Source organism: Rhinatrema bivittatum, chromosome 3 (genome assembly GCF_901001135.1).
Source record: "Rhinatrema bivittatum chromosome 3, aRhiBiv1.1, whole genome shotgun sequence".
NCBI classification, from domain to species: Eukaryota; Metazoa; Chordata; class Amphibia; order Gymnophiona; family Rhinatrematidae; genus Rhinatrema; species Rhinatrema bivittatum.
In genome coordinates this window covers 439,729,326-439,755,773 of record NC_042617.1, presented here as the reverse complement: position 1 = coordinate 439,755,773, position 26,448 = coordinate 439,729,326, and the positions used below count along the sequence as shown (strand labels likewise).

At 42.4% G+C, this 26,448-nt stretch overlaps 1 protein-coding gene across 1 annotated transcript; it reads right to left on the bottom strand.

Moving 5' to 3' along the window:
- Nucleotides 1-600: 600 nt before the first annotated feature.
- On the bottom strand, nucleotides 601-3,140 carry SOX11 (SRY-box transcription factor 11). Its single transcript, XM_029595816.1, has one exon. It carries the CDS (start codon nucleotides 3,001-3,003, stop codon nucleotides 1,894-1,896), a length of 1,110 nt encoding a protein of 369 aa, XP_029451676.1. The 5' UTR covers nucleotides 3,004-3,140; the 3' UTR covers nucleotides 601-1,893.
- Between the last annotated feature and the right edge of the window lie 23,308 nt (nucleotides 3,141-26,448).

Here is a 26,448-nt window from a genome sequence, read left to right as displayed (position 1 = left end):
CATAAAACCCCGATATCATGCAAGTTCCGCTGAAGCAGGAAAGGAAAAAAAAAAAACATTTATTATTATTTTATCGCTCTTCCTCTCGGCTACACTCTTTCCCGCCAGCTGCTCCTGCAGAGCTGCAACTGCAGTATCCTGGGAGGGCGGCCAGACTAGGCTCAGACACCCAAACACAATCCAGAAAATAATACAAATAATCAGGAAAAACTCGGCCAAGTCAAGCCCACACAGCCGGCAAAAAAAAAAAAAAAAAAGCCATCGCTCGGGATTTTCATTGGAAGCATACAAAAATGCGGACTGTGACAAAAAAAATGTGTAAGATATGCAAATAGCCGCGGCTTCCCAGCTCTTAGAATGCGATAGCTCCTCGCCCTTCCCCCATAGCCTTTTTTTTTTTTGTAGCCTCAAGCCTACGGAGAGAAAAAAAAAAACACTTCCCCTACTATTTTCTGGAGATCCTGCAGAATTAAAAAAATAATAATGCCATCTTCTTGTAAACGAACAAAAAGAAACATTTCTACCCCCATCACCAGAGCTCTGATACTGTACACCGCCCCCTCCCCCCCCCCCCCCCCCCCCCTCCCCGAGTCTTTCGCCTTTCTGCTGGATATGGGCTACGTTGTCTCCGTTTTCAAACACTAATCGCGATACAAGTTTCTATCAGTTCCAGCTGATTTATTAAAATTGTTAAGCTACAGACTTTCAGCATTTAAAAAAACCACACAGGCAATGATGTTAACAGTGCACAAGTCTGCCTTCCCATCAATTGCAAGAAAATATGCAGACGGTCTGTACTTTCTTTTCTTAGTTTATATTGCACGAAATGAGAAACTTTACCATGTGCCTTTGCTAAAAATCCAGTATCCAGTTTATACCTTCCATCTAGGGCCCATCCACATATCACAGCATATGATATACATAAATTCCTACTATAGTACAGTACACTTACAATCTTTAAACTAAGATAACAGCTCTGAGGTCTATACCACCATTTTCAATAAATCTTTACCTACAAATATTGAACAAATCTGATCTATAGCTGTACAAAAAGTGTTTTAAAACCACAAGGCCTTTAGATGCAAGGATTTAAAATTGTAATCCTTTTTCTTTTTTTTAACCAGGACGTAATGTACCAACATACTTGCATGCTAAAACAGAGGAGAAAGGGAGGGAGGTGGGACGGGGGAGACAAGGTAAGAAGTGCCTGAAAAGTTTTACTGAAAAGAAAAACAGCAGGAATGTTCCCTTTCAACTGTACAAAAATACGCCTGAAAATATTTTAAATTTTTAAAAAAGACTGAGGTCTGTTATGTATCAAAAATGTTTCAATACCTTTTGTACTGAGGTCTAGGTTGTCTGGTATTCAAGGAGGTATAGGGAACGAGTTACAAAAAAAAGTTGGCAAGTAGAAATCACATTGTAAAACCATACATTTTGATCTTGATCTTTGATTTTTAAAGTAAACTCTGATCTTAGTTCACAGTTTTAAGAAGCATTTGTTCAGTCTGCATGTTTCAGCTCCCTGCAGCTTATTAATAATCAGATGCATAGAAGAGATCAGTCTTCTCACTCCAACAAAAAATAAAAATTAAAAAAAATAAAGGTTGCAATGGTCCCTGTGATTCGACAGATCTCGCAGGAAAAAAAAAATCCATAACCCCCCCTTGAGTAATAGTTGTGCTGCCAAAAATAATTTTTGCAGACCATCTTCCAGACTTCAATACGGATAAGCTTCAAACAGCGCCTTCTTTATAATTTTCCTAGTCCCGTTTGCCTTTTCTTGTGATCAGCAATTCAATCACAGAGCAGGCTGGGCTGGAACAAACACGAGACACGACCTTACAACATTTTAAATCCACGGTTTCATTCTTCATTTCAGCCTTCTTCGCATCAGTAAGTGAACACCAAATCTGAAAAGTTAGCTTCTAGCCAGTCCCCTGCTATCATTTCACTCAGTTCGGGAGTACAGTAATCTGGAAATTCAAAATGAGAGCCCAAACTGCCCTCGCTGAACGAATCCAAATCCTTATCCACCAGAGAGAGAGAGAGGTTGCCGGAGCTGGAGTTTCCCAGCTCGGATGCCTGAGGATTTTGTGAGAAATTTAAGCTCAAATCAAACATCAAATCGTCTGTCTTTTCACAGGATGAGGTAGAAACGGACCGGGATGAATTCAGGGAAAGTGTGGACTGTGCTGAGTTTTGCTTGGTGATGTTCTTGAAATTGTAGTAAAGTCTGCTGTTGGCTGCTGAATTTCTAACATCTTCGTACATGCTGGCTCCTTCTGTGGACTCGGCAGAAGAGCTCAAGGTGGGACTGGCCGGCACTTTGGCTACATTGTATTGCCCTATTTGCTCCTCTTCCTCCTCCTGCTTTATCCTGATCTGCAGCTCGTCGTCGTCCTCCTCCTCCTCGTCGTCCTCGTCCAGAAACACGCATTTCACAGCTTTGCTCGCCTTGAAGTTTTCGAAAGCAAAATCTTCGCCGTAGTCGTGGCAGGCTTTCACGCCCGGCTTGCTGGGTTTCAGCTTGCTACATTTTTTCCCGGAGCCCTTGGCACTTTTGCTGCTGGTGCTTGAATTTTTCTCCGGAGTCTGGCTGGCATTCTGCTTGGCGGAAGCGTCGATCTTGGGCTTTTTCCTGGGCCGGTATTTGTAATCGGGGTAGTCCGCCATGTGTTTCAGGCGCAGCCGCTCCGCCTCCCGAATGAAAGGGATCTTTTCGACGTCCTTTAGCATTTTCCAGCGCTTCCCCAGCCTCTTGGAGATCTCGGCGTTGTGCATGTCCGGTGACTGCTCCATGATTTTTCTTCTCTCGATTTTAGACCACACCATGAAAGCGTTCATAGGTCTTTTGATGTGGCCGGTGGCCGTTTTACACCAGTCCGGGTCGCTTTCGTCCAGGGCTAACGGACTGCAAGCCATAAACTCTCCCTCCTCAGTGTCCGTTGCCTCTCTAGGCTGGTTGCTATCCGTTTCCGAGCTTTCTGCTTGCTGTACCATTGCTTTTTTGTTTTTCCTGTATCTTGTTTCAGGGTTCTTCGTGTGTTGCAGTTTCCCGTGCTCCGAGTCGCACTTTTTATTTCATCTGCTCTGCAACCCAGGCATATAATTGCTTTTTTTTTTTTTTTTTTTTTTTTTTTTTTGGGCTCTGCAGCCACCCTGCCAGTGTACGCTCTCCTTTCTGCAAAAGTTGCGAGCGCTCACTGAACTAGTTATTAGGGGATTCATATGGATGACATCACGCGCCGCAGACCAATCAGGTTGCCAGGCTCCTCCCATTTTTGCCAATTTCGCTTAACTAACACACCCACTGTGTTTGATTGGAGCCGAAAGCTATCGGTGGGAGAGGCCTTTTTAACGAAGAAAAAAGACTTGCCTCTGGTGCACGGGTGACAGGGTTATTTAGCTGCTTGGTTGCTTGCTTTTTTTTTTTTTTCTTTTTAATACAATCTTTCATGTTTAGTTCTGTATAAGAATAATATTACTGGCTGAATGTTAGGTCTAGATGCTAAAAGTGAATTCGATGAAAACAGTTTCTTATTGAAATGCCTATTATTTTAGTGATCTCAACGCATTTCGGTTTCCGTGAAAATGTAGTTCGCAGCCACATTCGTTTTTTCTCACACACTGTGTACTGCTGAAAATATAAAATTAAATTACATAAAATTGCAGGATTGCTAAGAATCTCACTTTTTCTATACAAATAAACTCAATAGTTGATGTGGATGGACAGACTAGGTAAGCCCTATGATTATTTTCCTGCCATCATGTTTCTGTGTTTCTGTTTAAGGTTTACTCACAATGGCAAATTATGTAGCCTTGCTGTGTGAAACTATTTATACCAGTGTTTCTTAAGTGCTGTTAATTTTAGATAGGTCAGTTACTATAGGAAATACATTTAGATTTGGTACAAAGAGAAAGCATTCAATTAGCAGATAAAGCAGTAGATAGATAACAGATAAGCACCCCATCTTGCAGCTTGCCTGTGTGCCCTCTGACACTTCTAATAACCCTGTTATAAAAATCAAGCATCCAGCCATCTCCTGTTTGCTGTGATTTAAAAGGCTAAGCAGCTACACAGGCCAGAAGTGTATACAAACTCCTTCCTTTTGGAGAAACTGTCAAATCCGGTGAAGGACACATTGTGGGATTCAAAATGTTTTATAACAAAAATATGCATTTTGATGTTTAGTTCAAGCTATCACACAAGCTATTTTTCTGTCTTTACCTAAGGGACAAATATGATTGCAAGTCCTTTTTGTTCATTTGATAAATTATAATTTTTTTAGCAGTTCAGTTTTGCATTTTATCTTGTAAAGTATTCAAAATTGGCACCGATGTCTTAGATATCTTTTGATGGGATTTCCCATTCTTATATTATTTTTGCAGTTTGTTTTGTGTGACATAGTCTTTCAATGATTTTGTCTCTGTACAACTAATTAGCTATAGAAAAAAATGATTTGTAACCAACGAAATACAGTGATTTTGAGCACCCTGGTTTCATGATGCTTAATGCTAACCCTATAAGGCTTCCTTCAAAAATAATCTCCCAGATAGGTTTTCCAGGTAGGTGTGGCATTGAGAGGGTATGTCAGTATAAGGTTTTGGTGACTGGGGAGCCACATTTTTTTTCCCACTTAACCTCTGATTCACCTTTCAGACATAAAGGCAGTAGCAGTTTGGGGCCTTAGTTCTACTCTTCGCATTGGATCCTTAAATGCAGCTTCAATACCCAGAAATAATGGTTAACAAATAAAAACAGGAGAAACAAAATCAAATATAAGATGATATTTTATTGTACTAACTTAACACGTCCTCACTAGCTTTCGAGAACTAACATTTCCTTCTCCAGTTCTGCTCTGACCTGAGAAAGGGAGTGTTAGCTCCTGAAAGCTAGATAAGACACATATTAAGTTAGTAAAATAAAACAATCGCACCTTATATCTTTTCATTTTATTAATTTTTGTTAACATTTATTTCCATGCATTTAAGTGGACTAACACAGCAACTACACTAATTTATTATTTTCAGTGTAAGCACCAGGCACATCCATCATTGTATGAGAATCTGGAGAGGTTGTGTATTATGGCTACAACATAATAGGAACAAAATATGGATGTGCTCAATGACCCTGAAATGATGCTGCGCTTTTAGATAACTCCCGCAAATAGCCAAAAGAGACAACAATAACAAAAAAAAGCAAGATAAATAAAAAATAAAATATTCTTTATTGTAACCCCATAAAACAGATTAAAATAGCAGCAAACATCTTGGCACATTATAGCAGGTCACATTTCCAAAGTTTTCTTTGATGATTTCTGTTTTAAGGGAATAAAGCACTGACAAGATCTCCCCCAAAATATACAGAATCATAAAAAGCAGAGAAATGTTGAAGCCTTACCATATCTGAAGCTTATACTAATGCATGACTGGCACACTTTTCCAGGAAACTTTATTAGGTTTATTTGTGGTGGCCATTTCTTTTGATGACATTCTCCTTTTTTGGAGGAGGAAAGGTGTTAAGGAACCTAAAGAGAAAAATGTTGAAATGTTCTCATCAAGTTATCCCATTCATTGTAACAGGATCTGGAACCTTCTGTAAGTATTTAAAATATGCAAATGAGGAAAATGTGCTTACTGGGGTGCAAAGGATAAATATTCTTCATTTAATACAGTAATGGCAACTGGAACCATTACAGTAAAACTTCTCTAAGCCTTTCTTGCTTCTATCACATCCACTGTTTCCTTGACAAAGTTCCCATTGCTGGTTGTATTCTGTTTACTAGATTTCTGAATAAAGGATGTATTATCTTTTGATTCCCCTTAAGTGTTATTTTTCATTTGACCTTTTTACTTGCACAGCCTGCAATTTACTTTTGTGAACTCAGAGTACTGAAGGGAGGCAGGATCTGTACTCCTAATATTATACTCATATACTTTAAATAAATAAAGCTATAATATTTATTGTTTTGGATATAAAAAGTTCAAGAATTCATAATGACAAGCTTAGAAGAGACTGTTTTTTCTACATTCATATTACTGATGATGCCATATGTATGGCAGGCAATACTGTAGATTATTAGGGGGAATTTGAGTAGTTTTAATTTTTTGAATAAAAAATACAGTATTTAATGTTACAAGGAAACTGAATAGTCAGAAATATGTAGTATATAGAACCAGAACAAAGAATATACTCGGACTTAATTTCTAACAGGGTCATTTTTCAAAACGCAATGGGCCGTTATCATGTGCGTTAGGGCCTTATCGCATGCAATACCACTCTAACGCATGTGATAATGACTGTATCGTGATGATAAAATTTAAATGAGGGAAAGGGGAGGGGTTTGGGTGTGGTTAGGAAAAAAAATGTTACGGTACTGCTGCGGGCGATAATGTTTAACACATTTAACAAATTATCGCTGGTAGTAGCACCAAAAATAACTATAGCTTTTACAGTGGTGCTATGGGGGTGATACTTTGCGTCGCGCTGCAACCACTGCGGGCGAAAACGCATCTCCACGATGTGGCCAGGTGCACACTATCACCCCACCCCGCCCCTTTTCTAGTCGCGGCTCATCATTAATCCTATGGTAAGTTTTTTGCTTAGTAAATATTCCCAATGAGCCAGATTTTAAAACTTATGCATGGGCGTAGATTTGTGTGCGCAACCTGGCGTACAAATCTACACCCTATTTTATAACGTGCGCGCGCAGCCCCGTACCGCCGCCACACCACCATACTGCCTCCACACCCCCAGCCCCGCCCCAGACCGCCATCACGCCCCCGGCCCCGCCCCCGATCCACTCATTTTCGAAAGCCCTGGGACATACGCGCATCATGGGGCTTGCGCGCACCTCCGAGCCTATGCAAAATAGGCTCAGCGCACGCAGGGGTAGGTTTTCGGGGGTTAAGCGCATATCTTATGCGCATAACCCTTTGAAAATCTACCCCAATTTGTGGTGTATTAGCGCAAGTGTTAGGTGCATTGAAGTTCTGAAATTTAACCTTTGAGATATGTTTCCTGGTTTCAGTCTAGGCATGGTTATTCTAGACCCTCTAAGATGTAAGTTCTATATATCTTGTGAAACTGACAAGTTGTCCCATTCATAGCATTTCAGTCGGCTTCATAACACAGTACATTCTAAAAGCTCTGTAAACCATGGCTAGGACTGGATGTTGGGTGCTACCCATAAGAACATAAGAACATAAGAAAATGCCATACTGGGTCAGACCAAGGGTCCATCAAGCCGAGCATCTTGTTTCCAACAGTGGCTAATCCAGGCCATAAGAACCTGGCAAGTACCCAAAAACTAAGTCTATTCCATGTAACCATTGCTAATGGCAGTGGCTATTCTCTAAGTGAACTTAATAGCAGGTAATGGACTTCTCCTCCAAGAACTTATCCAATCCTTTTTTAAACACAGCTATATTAACTGCACTAACCACATCCTCTGGCAACAAATTCCAGAGTTTAATTGTGCGTTGAGTAAAAAAGAACTTTCTCCGATTAGTTTTAAATGTGCCCCATGCTAACTTCATGGAGTGCCCCCTAGTCTTTCTACTATCCGAAAGAGTAAATAAGCGATTCACATCTACCCGTTCTAGACCTCTCATGATTTTAAACATCTCTATCATATCCCCCCTCAGTCATCTCTTCTCCAAGCTGAAAAGTCCTAACCTCTTTAGTCTTTCCTCATAGGGGAGCTGTTCCATTCCCCTTATCATTTTGGTAGCCCTTCTCTGTACCTTCTCCATCGCAATTATATCTTTTTTGAGATGCGGCGACCAGAATTGTACACAGTATTCAAGGTGCGGTCTCACCATGGAGCGATACAGAGGCATTATGACATTTTCCGTTTTATTCACCATTCCCTTTCTAATAATTCCCAACATTCTGTTTGCTTTTTTGACTGCCGCAACACACTGTACCGACGATTTCAATGTGTTATCCACTATGACACCTAGATCTCTTTCTTGGGTTGTAGCACCTAATATGTACAATTACAATGTTGTCTTTACAGGCAGTGACATTGGCCTTCAGAAGAACTCCAGACATCATTTCTTCTGAAATATTTATGGCACTCTCATGCAGTGGTCTTGGAGTTCATGTGACTTTGTGGTATGCATAGCTTCCACAGCCATCATATCCAATGCTCAGATTTAATCATCAAAGTCACTGTGGTAGATCTGTGAGTTTCATAGAACGCAATTTACACTGGTTCCCTAACAGAGTTGCCAACAGTAAATTTATTAACAGTAGAAAAAAAAAGAGAAAAAAAAAGACAGGTCTGCAAAAATAATCTCATGTCAGTAAAAACTTCATGTCAGTGACAGGTCTTTGTCTTTGGCGCCATAGACTCCAACTCTGCAAGGCTGCAGTGCTTGGGAGTTACATTCTATGTCTTGTTGCATAAAAGGGTGAATCTCAGCAAAGTAAGTCCAATGGTACACAAAATAGGAACCAGAAAATGTGCTTCAATTAAAAAAAAAGTTATGTTATCAGTACAAATCAAGAAAAAAAATATTAGTTTCATAAATTGGCAATCCTAGACACTCATCCCATGGTAACTGGTAATACTCAAGGTAAGTTCTGCCATAAATCACCCCTTTTTAACATATCATGCATGGATTGTCAGTTAAATATTTAGTTCCATAAGCCAGTTCCAAAATCCTGCTTGAAAAACATATATTATAGATTTTTGAACCCGACTTAAGGGATTTAAGGCTTCCATAGTCACTAGTCTATAATTGCTGTATCTTTACTGCCACATACATTACTGAAAGCTAATTACCACAGTAATCAGGTCATTTGAACTGTTTTAGAATTTCAAACATCTGTGCATCATGCCATATAAACAATCTTAGGCACAGAAAAAAAAAATAAAAGCAAAATCCTGATAATATTTCATGGCAGGTATAGATGATACAAAAAAATAACAACCACCCTATATGCTGTTAGGATCCAGAGGGTTAATATTTCCTGCTACAGTCAGACTGGTGATCTCATATTCTTAAATAATGAATCAATGGTGCTTTACCAGTGGAAGTGCATCAGAGGACACTGTGAATGTATGCTTTTTCTCTGTGCTTCAAAGAAGCTGGAGGCGGCCCTTTAACACCATAAGCTTCCGAAACAGATGGGCTTTGGGAGGCAGGAGATCAGTTTAAAGCAAAAATACATTTTTTGTTTCATATGCTAACATAATGCTGTCTATTTTATTTTATTTTTACATTTTCTTAAAAGTCATTTGGTGTCTGCTCTTGTTTAGCTGTCTTTTGGTGAAATCTTTTTTTTTGATAAATTACATTCATGCTTTATTGAGAATGGGTGCTTCTATTAAAAGAAATTCATCTGGGAAGATAAATGGTTGAATCTTCAATCTTATTTATACTTCAATTTATTTATCTTTACAGCTATTAATGTACTATAACATATTCTAATGCTTTCTGTTTGTAAGGTACTTACATGTGTACATGCAGAAGTACAATTCTGTCATGACATATCTAATTTTATTAAAATAAATGGCTGGCCATACCTCTGGAAGGGTTTTGAATGAAACTAAAATATGGTAGGTACATGCCAGTAATTTCAAAATAAAGAAAAGGGAGCCCTCATTTCTGGAGAAATGCACACAGAGAAAAATGTTTCAAAATCACTTTTTTTTTTGGAAGCGAATATACATATTGAATTCCTATGTATGTATGAATATATATATATATATATATATATATATATATATAAACATACAGTGATTTATTTTTTGTAAAACATGCAGTACGCTTTATTTATTTATTTATTTATTTATTTATTTATTTATTTATTTTTGAGGGATCGCAGGGCAAATCAAACAGGTGGAGAAAAAAGGTGCCGATACTCATTATCGGCACATACCCCCCTGAAAAAAGTCCTGTATATTTAAACATTCATTTTGATTTTTTATGAGAAATCTAAAGATGAAATAATTGTTAATTGCAGACAGTCTAGTTCTAACTCTTATTGTCACAATATTTCTAGGCTGAATTTCCCTTTTCAGAATGTTTTTCTTCTCTAAGAAGGGCTGAAGCTATCAGTTAATGATTTGATTGAGGTAAGAGGGACCTGGCCCTCTTCATGACCAAATAGCCAAAGTGAGCTGACTAGTGGGGGAGTGTAAACACTTCTTGAAGCGTTCTACATTTGAACCTCACAAAATACTGTTTACATCAATTATGAAAACTTAGAGTTCAGATGTGAACATTTTCCGTCCTACTGCTATGTCTTTTCTCCTTTAATTTTTTTCTTCCAACTATTGCTGTAGCGAGTGCAGCCTTCAGGGGCCCTTGGTGTGGGCTCGGCATGCATCATTTAGCTCAGTGGTCCCCCAACCTGTCCTGGAGGGCCACCAGCCAGTCGGGTTTTTGGGATATCCTCAATGAATATGCATGAGAGAAAATTTGCATGCTAGTGCATGCAAATTTTCTCTCATGCATATTCATTGAGGATATCCCAAAAACCCGACTGGCTGGTGGCCCTCCAGGACAGGTTTGGGGACCCCTGATTTAGCTCATGGGAGAGCGGAGCCCTTGGGCTACAGGGCGGCTCAGGTCGGGACATGGTGAGGTGTGTGTGCGGGAATGGGCGGCACAGGAGCAGAGCTGGACAGAGCTTGGAAGGCTGGACATAGACGTGGAGGCGTAGACTTGGGCATAGACTTGGACGTAGACTTGGAATGTAGGCTTGGAACATAGGCTTGGAACGTAGAGACGAGGAGATGAAGACTTGGAACTGAAGGGACGAGGAGATGAAGACTTGGAACGTAGAGACGAGGAGATGAAGACTTGGAACGTAGAGACGAGGAGATGAAGACTTGGAACTGAAGGGACGAGGAGATGAAGACTTGGAACGTAGAGACGAGGAGATGAAGACTTGGAACGTAGAGACGAGGAGATGAAGACTTGGAACTGAAGGGACGAGGAGATGAAGACTTGGAACGTAGACTTGGACGACGTAAACTTGGGACCTTCAGAGCTAATGTATTTTGTGAAGATGAGTTGTTTTTTACTCTGGGAAGCAACTTTCGGTAAGCCTTCAAAATTATGCTGAATGAGTAGAAAATATTAGAAATTTTGTATAAATGCTTTTTTTTTTTTTTTTTTTAATTATGCCCCAGCTCCTCTCTCCCCAGAGTCTGGAAAGGAGATCCTAATTCCCATACTGATTATCTCTTGCCTTACATGGCCTAGGGAGTGGGAGGGGATTCCCCTGGACCACCAGGACCAAATGGCACAGGAACGTGATTGCACTGTTTGTATATCAGCCATTCTAACAGTTTCCACACAGCCCGTGTTACTGTCTTGTTTTTTAGACCATGTGTCACATAAAAAAATATAACATATTTTTGGTCAAATTGTACCTTTTACTCCTTCAAAACACACATCAGCTATTTACATCGGACAATGAGATGCACCCTAGAAGAATGTGCACACAGCATGCACATTCATAGTATTATTTTAATATCAAAAACAAGTGGAAACCTCAGGAAAATTGTAAAATTATTTTTTTAATATAAAATTCATCCACAATCTGTTTGTGCTTCTGGGGCCCAGGGAAGGGATTTCTGACTATATGACAGAGGAATCTGCATGCACTGAACTGTAGCCATTTCTATAGCAGCCACTGTAACTGCTGCTACTACAGACGTTTTTGACCATGTGTCACTTTTTTTTTCTGAGAAACACTGTTTTTTGACAAAACCATGCCATCTCTTTTTTTTAAAGACATCTCAACCATTTGTGTAGGTCAACAAGAAGTGCCTTAGTTAAACATTCGTACAAACAGAGAGAGTTTGCTATTAGTACATAGACAAGTGTAAAGCCATGAAAAACCGCAGAAGTGATCTTTTTATATTATCCATGCTCAGTCTCTGCTTCTGGGACCTGGAAAGGAGGTCCATCAACAATGTGCTCACTCAGTGACTCTCTCCCCTCCTGCATCCAAGGGAGAGGCCCTCGGCCACAGAGTGTCTCTCTCCTTCTGGGGCCAGAGTAGGGATACCCAGTTCAACACGTTCACTATCTCTCTCTCTTCCTGGAGCCAGAGGCAGGGATTCCAGGACCGGTGCTAATCATGTGAAAGAGAGGTCTGACTGTACTCTAAAATCCACCAAGCAGTCCTTATTTTTGTTTATTTTTAGACTGTCACTTTTTGCTTAACAACACACCTTTTCAGTGAAACTACACTTTTTTTTTTTTTTTTTTTTACAAAGATATCATGTGTGCAGGGTGACAGGAAGTGCCCTTCTAGTGCATCTGCATAAACAGAGCTCAGTATTAGCATATAGATTGACATAAAAGCCACAAGAAAAAAAAAAAATCAAACATCATCAAACCACTTCAAAGAGCAGTTTTTCAGTAGGAATGTTTCTAACCTTTTACTTTTAGCATGTAGAGTGTTAATCACTTAAAGCTGTGAATCTCAGCTGACAATTTACAGACAGCTCCTGAACTGTAAATGGGGCTGCCCATTACTGCGTTGTTGATTCCAGCATATGCTTGCAGATTTATGGGGGCTGACTCATTATAAGGCCCATATAATAAGCAGTGTTGAGTTTTTCCCAGGTTTTTACTCCGGTTTTAGCACAGGTTTTTCCATGCTAATTTTACTCATGTATGTTACTATGGATTTTAGCAGTAAAAAACCTGTGCTAAGAAACCCACGGTATGCTTAGCACAGGTGCATACAAATTGCATTTAAACAACGGTATTAGCTATTAGAGGGCAGTACATAGAGCCACGTTAGCAGGGGGACATTTTAGTGCATGCTTTTATTGCGGGAAATTTAATGTCTGGGTCAGGCCAGGAATAATAGTTAATTCACTTTTCTGGGGGCAGTTTTAGTCCATTGTGATGCTGTGTACAGGTGCTTCTCTGAGCATTTATGTGGCAAACATTATTATGCACTTTTTTTTTTTTATGCCTTGGTACTTTTTGCAGGTAGGTCAAAGAATTAGAGTGACAGAAGTTTTATAGCAAAGAAGAGAGAGAGAGAGAGAGAGAGAGAGAAAAGAGAAGCAAGAGAGAAAAAAAATGTTTTATGACCAAGGAAGAGAAAAGCAGGGTGTCCTGGCTCAAGCCATTCACATAATGGCACTCAGGAGCAAAGCTTTCACTTGAGGACAACACTGCTAGGGTTACCAGAGACAGTTGGGCTGCTGATGTATGGCGTGAGCTCCAGGGCAATTCCTTCTCTTTATGAAGAAATCAGAGATGACATTGATCCTCTATCCAATCATGGACATGCAATTCCAGGCTTGGTCAAGCTTCTCGCTGCCTTGAATTTTCTTGCCATTGGCTCATTCCAAAATGCAGTGGCTGTGATGGCTGGCATGGACTTGTCATTGTTTTTAAGGCATTTCAGCCAGTTTCTAAGGGCTTTGATGAAATGGGTCAGGGAGTACATCATGAATCCAAAGCAGCTTAAAGAGTGGCAGGAGATAAAGTGCACTTTTTTCAATATAGCTTGCATGCTGTATGTAATGGGTGCAATCAATTGCACCCATGTCACTTTCTTTCCCCACATGGAAGAGAAATGGCATATCATAACAAAGTATTTCCACTTCCTGAATGTGCAAGATGTGTGCAATGTGCACATGAAAATCATCAGCGCAGTCTCCAAGTTTTCTGGAAGCAACCGTGACTTCTTCATCCTTGCGCAGTAAGGGGTAGATTTTCAAACAAGCACGTGTGCGTCCATGTGCACGCAGCTCCCGGCGCGCGCACATAGATGCGGTGATTTTATAACATGCGCGCATCGCCACGCTCATGTTATAAAATACAATTCCTGCGCACACATGTGTGCTGGATTTTAATATTCGCATGAGCATGTGTGGAATGGGTGGCGTCTCGTGCGAGCAAGGGAGGGAGGGGACTTTAAAAAACAACGTGTGGTGACGCGAGTAGGCCTTTCCCAGTTCACTCCCAATCCACTCCAATTTAAGGAGCGGACTGGGAGGAACTTTCCTATCCCCCTAACTACTCTTCCTACCTTTTCCCCTCTCCTCTCCTCTCCTCCCTGACCCTAATCCTTATCTATCTAGCCTAATTTTTTTTTTGTTTTTCAACTTACTTCATCCTAGGAGATGAAGTAAGTTGCGAGTCACCGGGACAGCGCAAAATGACGCTGTCCCGGCCGGCCCCCTGGCCTGCCCAGACCCTGGCCCCAGCCTACCCCTTTTTGATGGCCTGGCACTTCTGCACATACTAGGATGTACGTGTGTGGCCAGGCCATTTCTAAAATGTGCTCAGCACGTGCATGGCCTGGCCACATGCGTATCTCCTGGTTTTTGCACACGTGGCCTTTTGAAAATTTGGGCTTAAGTGCTGGCTCAAACTTTCACTGAAGGGTAATACAGCAAAGGCTGGTTACTCAGTAAGTTTGAAATAGAAGTCAAACCAAAGTGTAGGTTAAAATTCCTAAATGTAAGCTCTCTAGGATGGCTACTGAAAGCAGAATAATGCATACTTTCTGCTGCCTGATGTCAAAATTGTGTAGTATTTCTCTATACAATGAATGAAATGTTAGCTGTCTGGACTTTGTAAATGTAAGTTCTCTAGGATAGGTACAAAAGGCAGAATACTACACACGTTTTGGTCATATTGTCATATTCTGCAACACATAATCTCTCTGGAAACGATAGCTCAAAATTAAAAATGTAAGCTCTATGGAGTGGATACGAAACATGGAATAGTGCACGCTTTCTAGTGCGTGGTCCCCAAAGTGCATACTGTTCAGCTATACAATCAATCAAATATAGATGTCTGGGCTGTGTAAATGTAAGACCTTTTGGGTAGGTACCAAAGACAGAACAGTACACGATTTCTGGTACGTTGTCAAAGTGTGTACTATTATGCAATACATTTACGTTTTCTGGGGTGGATGCTGAAGGTGTTAGCAGAAAACCAAAAATGTAAGCACTTTCCAGTTTTTTTTTTCTAGAGTTGCTGGTTATGGTTGCAAATTTTATCTCATGTATATTCATTGTGGATAGCCTGAAAACCTGACTGGCTGGGGGTCCTCCAGGACAAGTTTGGGAACCGCTGCCTAGCATTTTCTCAGTTGCTCATTTGTGCCTCTTCCTCCTCCTCTGTCTTTTCTTTTCTTTTTTTCATTGTTTGTGTTCTGATTTACTAATGTCCTTTCCTTTTGTTGATTCTCTTCCTTTTTTTCTTATCTCTCCCTCTTTGTTTTTTTGACTCCTTGACCTCTCACTAAGTTCATTCTATTTTTTCCTTCAGCCTCTTCAATTTCTGTCAGTTCTTTTCCCTCTTTGTTTCTCATTTATAACTGCTTCATTCTCTTTTTTTATACCATACTGTTGTAGCTCCATTTTTGGTGGGAGTCCCTCTTTCAGTAGATAAGCCCCATGTGCCAGGGTCCTTTCCAGCAGTGGGTGGCAGGGGAGGAGAGGATAATCCTACAGGCTGTCAGTGTCTTTCTCTTACAAATGAACTTACAGTTAGGATGTCTTGTCTTTCAGGTCACCTTGAATCCGCAAAAAGACATTGGACACACATGGGGTGTTCAAAAAAAAAAAATTACTGCAACCAAAAACATTTTCTAACTGCTCATCAACCATTTTCTAATTGATCTCTCACAAAAATCAAGTAGTAATGATGGTCTCAGACCTGCTCAGCTGGGCTGGTATCATGTCAGACAACAGGCACTAGAGCAGGGGTCAGGAACCTATGGCTCGGGAGCCAGATATGGCTCTTTTGATGGCTGCATCTGGCTCGCAGACAAATCTTTAACAAAAAAGTAAAAATCTAACAAAATCCCCCACCCTCCTGATGCCCCCAAGACCTCCAAAATTAATTTACTACAACCCCCACCCTCCTGACCCCCCCAAGACCTGCCAAAAGTCCCCGGTGGTCCAGCGGGGGTCCAGGAGCGGTCCAGGAGTGATCTCCTGGACTTGGGCTGTCGGCTGCCAGTAGTCAAAATGGCGCCGACGGCCCTTTGCCCTCACTATGTCACTGGGGTCGACCAATGGCGGCGGTAGCCCTTGTGACATAGTAAGGGCAAAGGGCCGTCGGCGCCATTTTGACTACTGGCAGCCGACAGCCCAAGTCCAGGAGATCGCTCCCAGACCCCCGCTGGACCACCAGGGACTTTTGGCAGGTCTTGGGGGGGTCAGGAGGGTGGGGGTTGTAATAAATTAATTTTGGAGGTCTTGGGGGGCGTCAGGAGGGTGGGGGGTTTTGTTAGATTTTTACTTTTTTATTAAATCATCACGCCACGACTCATCCATTGGAGACCCACAAGGCTCCTCTTTATCCCCTACTCTCTTCAATATTTACCTTCTACCACTTTGCCAACTCCTCACTAACCTCAACTTAAAACACTTTCTCTATGCAGACGATATCCAGATCCTGATCCCCATCAAAGAATCATACTAAAAAACCTTCGACTACTGGGAGTCCTGTCACCTAGAAATCAAACGCCTCCTCAATAGCCTAAATCTAGTACTAAACTCATCCAAAACCGAAATATTACTCATAACTCCTGAAAACAGCAATCTCACCGCCTCTCTTCCAACCAACCCACAAACCACTCAAGTGAGAGATCTAGGTGTGATAATCGACAATAAGCTGAACTTCAAAGCCTCCATCAATAGATCAACCAAAGACTGCTTCTACAAACTTCAAGTTTTAAAAAGGATAAGACCCCTCTTCCATGCCAAAGACTTCAGAACCATCCTCCAAGCTATTATTTTCTCTAAGTTAGACTACTGCAACTCTACCTTACTTGGTCTCCCTTCCTCATACACCAAACCGCTCCAAATGGTACAAAACGCAGCAGCCCGTCTACTAACAAACACCAGGAAAAGAGAACATATCTCCCCAGTTCTAAAAGACCTTCACTGGTTACCAATTCAATTCAGAGTTATCTACAAATCCATCACCTTGATATACAAAATTATTCACCAACATACCACAATCGACCTACAAATTCCCCTCTGCTTACACAAATCCACAAGACCTACCAGAGAAGCATACAGAGGATCCCTCCATGTTCCCCCTACTAAAACCACCATTCACAGCACCTTAAGAGATCGAGCCTTCTCCACAGCAGGCCCACCTTTATGGAACTCCATCCCCCCAGATCTCAGAAATGAGCCATGCCTCCTAACCTTTAGGAAAAGAATCAAGACATGGTTGTTTAAGCAAGCTTTCCCGAACTCCAACTAACACGCCTCGCCAGCAAAATATCCTACACAGTAGCTATATATATTGTATAATGTATATATTGTATACTTGTATATAATTAACATCTTCTATCTCTATTTCCTCCACCCCAGTTCAATAGTCCTTGTTAATTGTAACTGCATCTCTTCATCAGGTTTATCTATGTTCTTTGTTATATTCATTGCACCCCTGTTTTTTATGTAAACCGACATGATGTGAGCGCTTCATGAATGCCGGTATAAAAAAAACCTTAAATAAATAAAATAAAAATAAATAAATTAAAGATTTGTCTGCGAGCCCTGGACCCCGCTGGATCACCAGGGACTTTTGGCAGGTCTTGGTGGGGGGGTGGGGGGGGGGTTAGGAGGATGGGGGGTTGTAGTAAATTAATTTGGCAGGTCTTGGGGGCGTCAGGAGAGTAGGGGGTTGTAGTTAGTATGGCTCTCATGGAATTACATTTTAAAATATGTGGCGTTCATGGCTCTCTCAGCCAAAAAGGTTCCTGACCCCTGCACTAGAGGAAGTACTCAACACTCTCAGTGATTGAAGGTGGAGTCCTAATGTGAGATTAGGATCTCCTGTCTCTTTCTCTGGTGTTAAACTGGATCTCTGGGTGAGAAATGTCCAATCAAAACAACGGAAACTAAAGTCCTTACTCCTTCTCATGGGCAGGAATTGTGACACAAATTCCATCCAACAAAATAGAAACAAAATCTCAAAAATACAACTCACTTCTCTGATAGTAAGACACTGATGTTCCTCCTTGTAGTATAAGAAGGAAACACAGCTTTTATCCTTGACTTCCACCAGAGGCAGGACAGGATCCACACAAAAAAACTAAAGTGTCTTCACCAAAAGTGGACTCTTCAAACTTCTTCTCCAACTCCTGAGACAACTCCTGCCAGACTGGCTGGATACTGGGCCAGGAATTTGCCTCTCCTTATCTCCCTGATATCAAGCTGTGAGGCCTAGTTGGAAGCACCACTCAGACTCTCCTCCTTTCTCAAAATCTGACTGAAACTGCCAGATTTCCTCTTTCTTTACCTGCATTTACCCAGGCTGGCTCACCAATCCAGGCAGCCTCACCAGAGATGCCTGTCAGGGATCGTCTGCCAACTCCTACCTCTTACCTCCATCCTAATTTAGAGCTTAAGCTAGGAACAAAAATAGATAGCGGGGACCAAGAGCCCTGCACTGTACTTCATCAGTGCTAGTCTTCTCTTCCTTTTCTTGATTTTTTTTGCTGCACTGCATTCTTCTATTCCACTTCTGCTCTTTTGTTGTCTGTTCCTCCTTCATATTTCCTACTGTTTTTCAGTCTCTTCTCTTGTCATTTTCATCTCCTTTACTCCTCAGTTTTGTTTGTAGGCTGTTTCTGTGTTTCTTCTTCATAATTTTGGCTTTGCCCATTTTTATGTTTATTCCTAAATTTTGTGTCAGCTCTAACTGTCATTCATCCAATTTACCTCAATCACATCACTTGCACCACCAGTCCCTGTGAAACCCATTGTAGTCTCTCGAATGATCTTCAGAGCTCTTCAAATGCACTGTGATGGATTTAAGATTTTGCAACCCCTTAGGCACTGTTGGTGCTGTCACCTATATTGGACAAGGAACAACAGAACACTTCCTCCACTCATGTTCCTTAATAACAGGAGGAAAGGCTCTGGAATAGGGACCAGAGTAGCTATTCATTGCTCCTTTCTGTGTGCTCTTTCTTCACTCATTTCCTCCTATTCCCTGTACAGGGCAGGAGATGAGAGGTTGAAATAGGGAGCAGAACAATCTTTCTGCTCCCGATGGTGTGTGTGTGTGTGTGTGTGTGTGTGTTTGAGTGTGTGTGTGTGTGCGTCAATGGGAACCTGACTGGGGTGGGTGTTTGAATGGGAATCTGTCTGGGGTGTGTGTGTGTGAGAATGTGAGCCTGTATCTGTGTCTGTGAAGGAAGTTTGTGCTGCCCCACTAACCCACAAAAGTGCTCAGGGTGACTGAAAATGAAGTTTTCAAGTATGGTGAGCAGTGAATTTTCCAACCTTGCTTTAATTATTGGGTATCTGTGTCTGCCATTTTGAAATATTTTATTGTTGTTTGGAAAATCTTTGAAATTTTGTATGAGCTCTTAATTATTGGATGTTATTCTGTTCCTTTGCTCATTGGAAATATTCTTTTTATTAGTATAGTTTTACTAATAGGAATTATTTATATTCCTTGATTTTATTGTTTGATGATTTATGAGGACTGATGATGCTTTATTTCTCCATTACTGCATTACATAAAAATGTCTGACTTGTTGCAGTTTCCAGTTCAGTTTCTGTCTATATGTTTCTATTTATACTTTATGGTCTCTTTATTCTTCATTTGATGAGGGCGAGTCTCTGTTCTGTATGTTTAAATGAGAAGGGATATTTTTCTAGCCTGTAGTTTCTATGTAGGGATTTATAGCAGACTTGTTTGCTCTGTTTTCCCCACAGGATATATATTGGTGTCTTAAGGCCTGGTGTAATATTTGCATAGATAGGATTGTTCCTGTTTGAGTGCTAGCAGTTAGTACTGTTTTATATGGGAAGATTATTATATCATTATTGACATTTAGTTCCCTTAAGACTTTCTGCGGCCAAAACCCACACCCAACACGTGTTACGATAGGCCTAATACTATATGGGTTTAGTAGGTGGCACCATAGCAGTGCATACATTTCTGAACTACAAAATGATGCCAGCTACAAAGCCAGCTGGCACCATTTTTACATACAAGTTAGTGAATGACTTCTGCTCAGTTTTGACATTGAGGTTCAGTGGAAGTGTCTATTTTAAAAGTTTAGATTGCCAGAGGGAGCATGGCTTTTTTTTTCGGTGGGAAGGGGGCCTGTATCAGAGTGTTAGACCAAAGGTTTCTACTGTGTTTTGGTTACTGGGAAAAACAACATTCTGTGTGTTTTTTGGTTTTTTTTTTAAAGGAATGAGGAAGGGAGCAGCACAGTAATTGCTCACACGGGGCAGCAAAAATGGTAGCACCAGCCCTGCTCATGGCTGCTGGGGATCTCACCCCGCCCAGTGGCAGAGGTGGAAGAGGGCGAGTGACTGAAAGGGAAGGGAAGGGAGGAGTGGAAGGGAGGAGGTGAGTGACTGAGAGGGAAGGGGGTGGAGGGTTGGAGGGGTAAGTAACTGAAAGAGAAGGGGGCCAGTGATTGAGACAGAAGGGAGGAATGAATGAATGAATGAGGGAAGGGAAGGTGAGTGGGAGGGAGGGGGTGAGTGACTGGGAAGGAACGGAATGGGGTAAGTGAGTGAGACTGAAGAGGAAAGGGGAGAGAGGGAGGAAGGGAGTAAGAAGAGAGAGTAGAAGGGTTTTGTGTATGTGCGTGTGCTTATGAAAGAGAAAGGAGAAAGTTTGTGTATTTCCTTCTCCCTTCTTCCCCTGCTCCTTCACCTCCTCTCCACTATTACTTTACAATCTCAGGGTGATCGAAAATTAAAAGTTCCCAGATATGGAGAGGAGAAAATTATTCATCCTTAGTTTTATTGTATTGAAATATTTTATTGATTTTTTTGGAAATGTTTAAAATGTTTTACTTTAACCTTATTCTTATTTATTAGATGCTCTGTCACCTGTTTTGAAATATTGTTTTTATTAGTATGGTATGCTATTATGATTGATTTATATTTCTTGATTTTGTTTTATGAGGACTGATGATGTTTCTGTTTGTGCATTATCGCACTGCATAAGTCTGGCTGGGAGGTCTGGGAGGGGAGAGGAGGCTAGGGAGCAAGACTGCTGGGGATTGGGAGAGGAGAATGAGCAAGACTGCTAGGGACTGGGAAAGTAAGTTGCTATTGCTTCTGTTTCTCTGAGATGGGAAGTGGGAATGATTTGATTTCTCAGTCATTTTTGGGAAATGCGTATCTGAATAATACTATTTTGTTACAGTACAAGGACAATTTGGAAATTTTGAAATAATTTTACATCACAGTCCTTAGCTCTTGGTCTCATTCTCTACTAGAGGCTGTTTTTGTTTGCTTGCAGTACCACACAGGGAAGGGGCAAAGGAAACTCTTTTGACAACCTATCTTCAGGCAGGGAAGCTTTTACCCCATAGGCAGCTCACAATGGTTTGCCAGTTAATTTCTTTTCTGGGGTTTGCACTAGTGTGACTTTCTGAGACTGCAGGTATTTTTACAAGGAGGATGGGGGTGGGGGTGGGGGGCAGTGCAGGGGAGGCATCATAAATGCAATGGCCCCTAGGCACCAGAGACCCTCGGTACACCTCTGCCTGAAACTCTAACATCTTTTATAGCATCCTGACCTTTTTACTCCATCAGCCCTGCAATCATCCCCTAGCAGCATAAGAACATAAGAGATGCCCTACTGGGTCAGCCATCGGTTAAGCATCCTGTCTCCAACCGTGGCCAATCTAGATCACAAGTACCTGGTAGGATCCCAATGTTTAGGTCCAATACTTCCTGATCATAACCACGGATAAATACTGGTTTTCCCAAGTCTATATGGCTAATAGTGGTTAATGAACTTTTCCTATCAGGTTACAAATCCAGAAGGTACACTCCACCTACTGCGGTTGTAAATATAATACAAATCCCAATGCAGAGGCTAAATATACATAGCAATGTACTATAACACAACTTTATTAAATATTTCAATACAACTATAGTTTTTATATCAAAAGATTATACAAAATGTTATACACAATATTATACAAAAGATAGAAAAACAGAAAAACCAAATCATTGGTAAATATCCATCCGGTGCGTCTAATAAGGCAATAATTGTCACTACACATCTGTTATGCGCCCCACCCGCGGTCGTCCCATGCTTGGGACTGCTCACCTTCGGGGTCACACAGCGGGTCCTGGTCCTGTCTCCCTCGCGGCCCTTGCGAGTCCAGCTAGGCCCTGGCGTCCCGCGGCGGCAGTCGCCGGGCCTTCGGTCACACGCCAGGCCCCATGCCGGGCCTCGGCGTCCCAGCAGCTAGCCACGCCCCTATGCGTGCATGCAGACCAGCCGCCCTGATATGGGTTCTAGGGCGGGGCCTAGTTCCATGCGCACCCTGATTGGATGTTAAAAGGAAGTTCCTGGCCTCACTTCCTTGCCTTGGTAATCGGGACAGTTTGTTCCCGAGCTTGCCCTTGCTCGTGTTCCTGCTTGCCTGTTCCTTGTCTCGTTCCAGGATCCTTCTGTTCCAGTTCCGTTCTTGCTTGTTCCTGTTTCCTTGCCCTGCTTGTTCCTGTCTTCGTTGTTTGTCTTCCTGGTCTTACCTCGGACTGACTTTCTGGTAAAGCCCTCAGCTTGTTCCTGACCTGCCTGCCTGCCTGCCATCTGCCAAAGACCTCAGCTTGTTCCTGACCTGCCTGCCTGCCTGCTGCCTGCCAAAGACCTCAGCTTGTTCCTGACCTGTCTGCTTGCCCTCCACCTGCCAAAGACCTCAGCCTGTTCCTGACTCGTCTGCCTGCCTGCCGCCTGCCCAAAACCTCTGCCTGTTCTTCGACCCTGCCTGACCTCTGGATCTTGACCCTTGCTTTGTTGACCACTCCTCAGGCTGATTCTTGGACTTAACCTTGCTCGCCTGACCTTGCTTGATTCTGGCTCTGTCCCTAGCCTTGTCATCACCAACACTCTTCTGGTTCACTTATCTCCAACCTGTTTCCAGCCTCGAACCCGATAGCGCTCTTCCAGTCCCTGTGGGCATGCCGGACTCAGACTCTCCCAGGACCCTGCAAGGCTCACCTAAGTCCCAGCAGCCCGGGTCCCTACGAACCCCTCCCGGGGGGACCTCGGGCTTCCAGTGGTGAAGATTTACACTGCCTCTGTCTCCTTCAGTGCTCTTCCCCCTGTAGTCAGTTCCCGTACTGCCTCAGGCCAGGGGTCCACCCCCGAGCACCTCTCATAAATACGCATACTAAGGTAAAATAGGCTAATTATAAAAACACAATTTCTACATTTAGGGCCTGATTTTAAAAAGCATTTACTCGAGTAAAAACCAGGTTTACTGGGGTAAATTCACTTTACTTGAGTAAGTGGGTTTTTGAAAATTGCTACAATATATGCCATTGACTTGTCTATAGGATTTACTCACATAAGTGCACTTTACTTGAGTAAATGGCTTTTGAAAATTGCTACAATAGTAGCTACATTTACGCATGTAACTCCTTTTGAAAATTACCCCCACAGTATACAAAAAATTCATCATGAAGTCCAAGTCTCATATCATATATCATATCATCACTAAACTCCATAGATATGGCAATTCAGTGGTGTGTAGATGTCCCATTTTTTGCCAAAGAAATTCCACATGATGTTCCTCTATTCAAAATCAGTAGCTATTCTTCAATTCAGTGTCAGCAGCATTTCATATAAAAACGTCCTGACAAGATCCCTTGTTTCACCCACTAAGGGCTTCTTCAGGGGAACCTCTAAATATTACAAAAAATATAGTCAAAAACATATCATCTGATAATCTCATATATCTCTTTTCACATAAGACAAATTTCTCTAAACCTACCACACACAGAAAAAAAGGTGTAGTTAAATCCCACATTACTCTACCACATTCTGCACTGAGTCCCACTTGCATATTAAATGTAAAATGTGCATACTAATGTGCATTGTGCTATTTATTGCATGCTTTAGGGCCCTAAGTCAGAAAACTTGGCTGGCTAAGTCTGGCTGGGCAATGATCTGTCCTATAGTTAGCTGGCTATTGAATATAACGGCTATGTTTACTGCCCAGTGCCCACACAGTGTCTGAATATGGGCCTTTTTTTGTCTACCAGGGCAATGTGGACTAAGGAAGGAAGAAGAGGAGGTGGAAGAAAGGATTCTTCATTTGAGGCAGTGGGAAAAACATACTTATGAATACAGTCTCAGAGAGGACTCTTATGTACTATGTCCCGGATTTTAAAAGCCTTACTGAAGGCGAGGTACTCGCCACCTAGGGAGCACCCTAACTAGGAGAAGGGAGGGGTATAGAGAAAAAAAAAAAGGAAGAGAGAGAAAAAATAAAAAAAGCCCGTCTCAATTAGGGAAAACAAACTAGAGAAAGGAAGATGCAGAGAGAGAGAAGATGAAAAGGAAAACCAAGATACAGCCAGAAGTCAACAAGGCGAATATTATATGCTTGTGAAAATATATAAAAAATGAACAGAGAACGAGATAATCAGAGAGAAGTGAGATAACTGCCAGCTGGAGTCCCGGTGATGTCACTAGCTGGGGAAAGACCATAATAGGCCTATCACAGGCCAGTTTTTTTTTCTTTTTCTTTATTATTATTTTCTGGTATCCCCCTGGAACCCAAACGCTCAATTATGAAAATGGATTTCCCTCCATTATTTGTGAAAGGTCTGAGTCCCGTTGGGGGACTATGGTACAACTCCGTAAGGATGGAAACTGCATCTTTACGGAGCAGGTTCCTTGTCATCAAGTATTATTTTTTTTTTCTTTTTTTTGGTAGAGGGTGCTGTAATCCTCTTAACTTGCCGAGCATTCAAAAGCACACCCATTTTGTTGTTTACTAGGGCTGGGACTTATTACATAGTCGGCAACTGGGGTTGGTTTTCTCCTTGGGAAGCCAATCACATTCAATCATATTGCATTGTTACCTGATTTCTTTGGTATTTTTCTCTGCATTGTGGGGTCATCATCCTTTGCATTTACAGCGTGTATGCTTGTTAACAAATGTTCTTGCTAGTTTTGTTTTTATATATCTAAGTTATCTGCTATATTAGTATGATGATGCAGGGGGGGGGCTGGTGGCTGGGGGTTGGTAGGGGGACGGGGGGGCTCCTCCATCTCCTTTTCTCCGAGGAGAACGAGAGAGTGGTCTCACATTTCACAGTTCAGAATGCAGTTGGGGGGAAGGGGATTGGGGGATAGCACTGGGGAGGGGGAGAGTGGGCGGGAAGGGTGGGGGGAGGGATTGGAAGTCACAGGACATGGGGGACATACTGGTTTCCGGATGAGGGAGTACATTGGAGTTTCAGAGTATGTGATGTGTATTTGAATAGTTTGTTGACCTGGTCTCATGAATTACGGGAGGGTGCCCTGGCTGGGAGGGCTCCCTCTTGCTTTCAGGTGGAAAATCTGCTTTCTGTACCTTTGATGTTTGTCACAACCTAAGCCACAGACACCTATAATTTCTTGGAATGTGTGTGGCATTCATTCACCTATTAAATGATCTAAAATCCTAACCCGATTGTGGCACTTGGAAACTGACGTGGGATTCCTCCAGGAAACCCATCTTTCGGACCTGGAGCATGCCAAATTATGTAAGTTCTGGGTGGGCACGGTTCACTACGCTTCTGCTACATCTCGCTTGGCAGGCGTGGCGATTCTGTTTCACAAGAATTTACCTATACAAATGTGTAACAAAATTAAAGATCCAGCTGGCCGTTTTGTCATCCTAGTCACGGAACTTTATCTGCGTCCTCGCTGCGGCCGGGCCCGCGGTCCTTCCTGCTTTTCTTCGCGGCATGGAGCCGCCCCGGGCCAGTCTTCATGGCAGGGAGCCATGATGCCATCAAGGGGGTCCTCGTGGGACAACCTGGAGGCTGCCCCGAAGCCTGCCTGCCCGTTTTCCTGCTTCTCAGCCTCTGACGTCGGTGCAGGCCGCTGTCCGCTGTTACGGCTGTGGCTGCTGTGCTACCGCCTCACCACCAGGGGTCCCTCTAGTGCTGGCTTTCCTGACAGGCCCAGTCCATCTCCTATGTCCACTCTATGCTCTGGGTGTGCCCTCTTAACCCTGCCTGACAGTTGCCTCGGTGCTTCGGCATCGAGCTCACCTGGGCTCCCTGCTCTAGCCTGCCTTGCGTGGCCTACTGGCCTATCCTTGCCTTGCCTTGCGCGGCCTTCGGGCCTATCCTTGCCTTGCCTTGCCTTGCGCGGCCTTCGGGCCTATCCTTGCCTTGCCTTGCCTTGCGTGGCCTTCGGGCCTATCCTTGCCTTGCCTTGCCTTGCGTGGCCTTCGGGCCTATCCTTGCCTTGCCTTGCCTTGCGCGGCCTTCGGGCCTATCCTTGCCTTACCTTGCCTTGCGCGGCCTTGGGCCTATCCTTGCCTTGCCTTGCCTTGCGTGGCCTTCGGGCCTTTCCTTTCCTTGCCTTGTGCGGCCTTTTGGCCTTCTTCCTTGATTTCCATACCTGGCCTACGGGCCTTCCGTGTGTGTGTGTGTGGCCTACGGGCCTTCTGACCTGCCTTGCCCCGCTATTGGTGTGTGG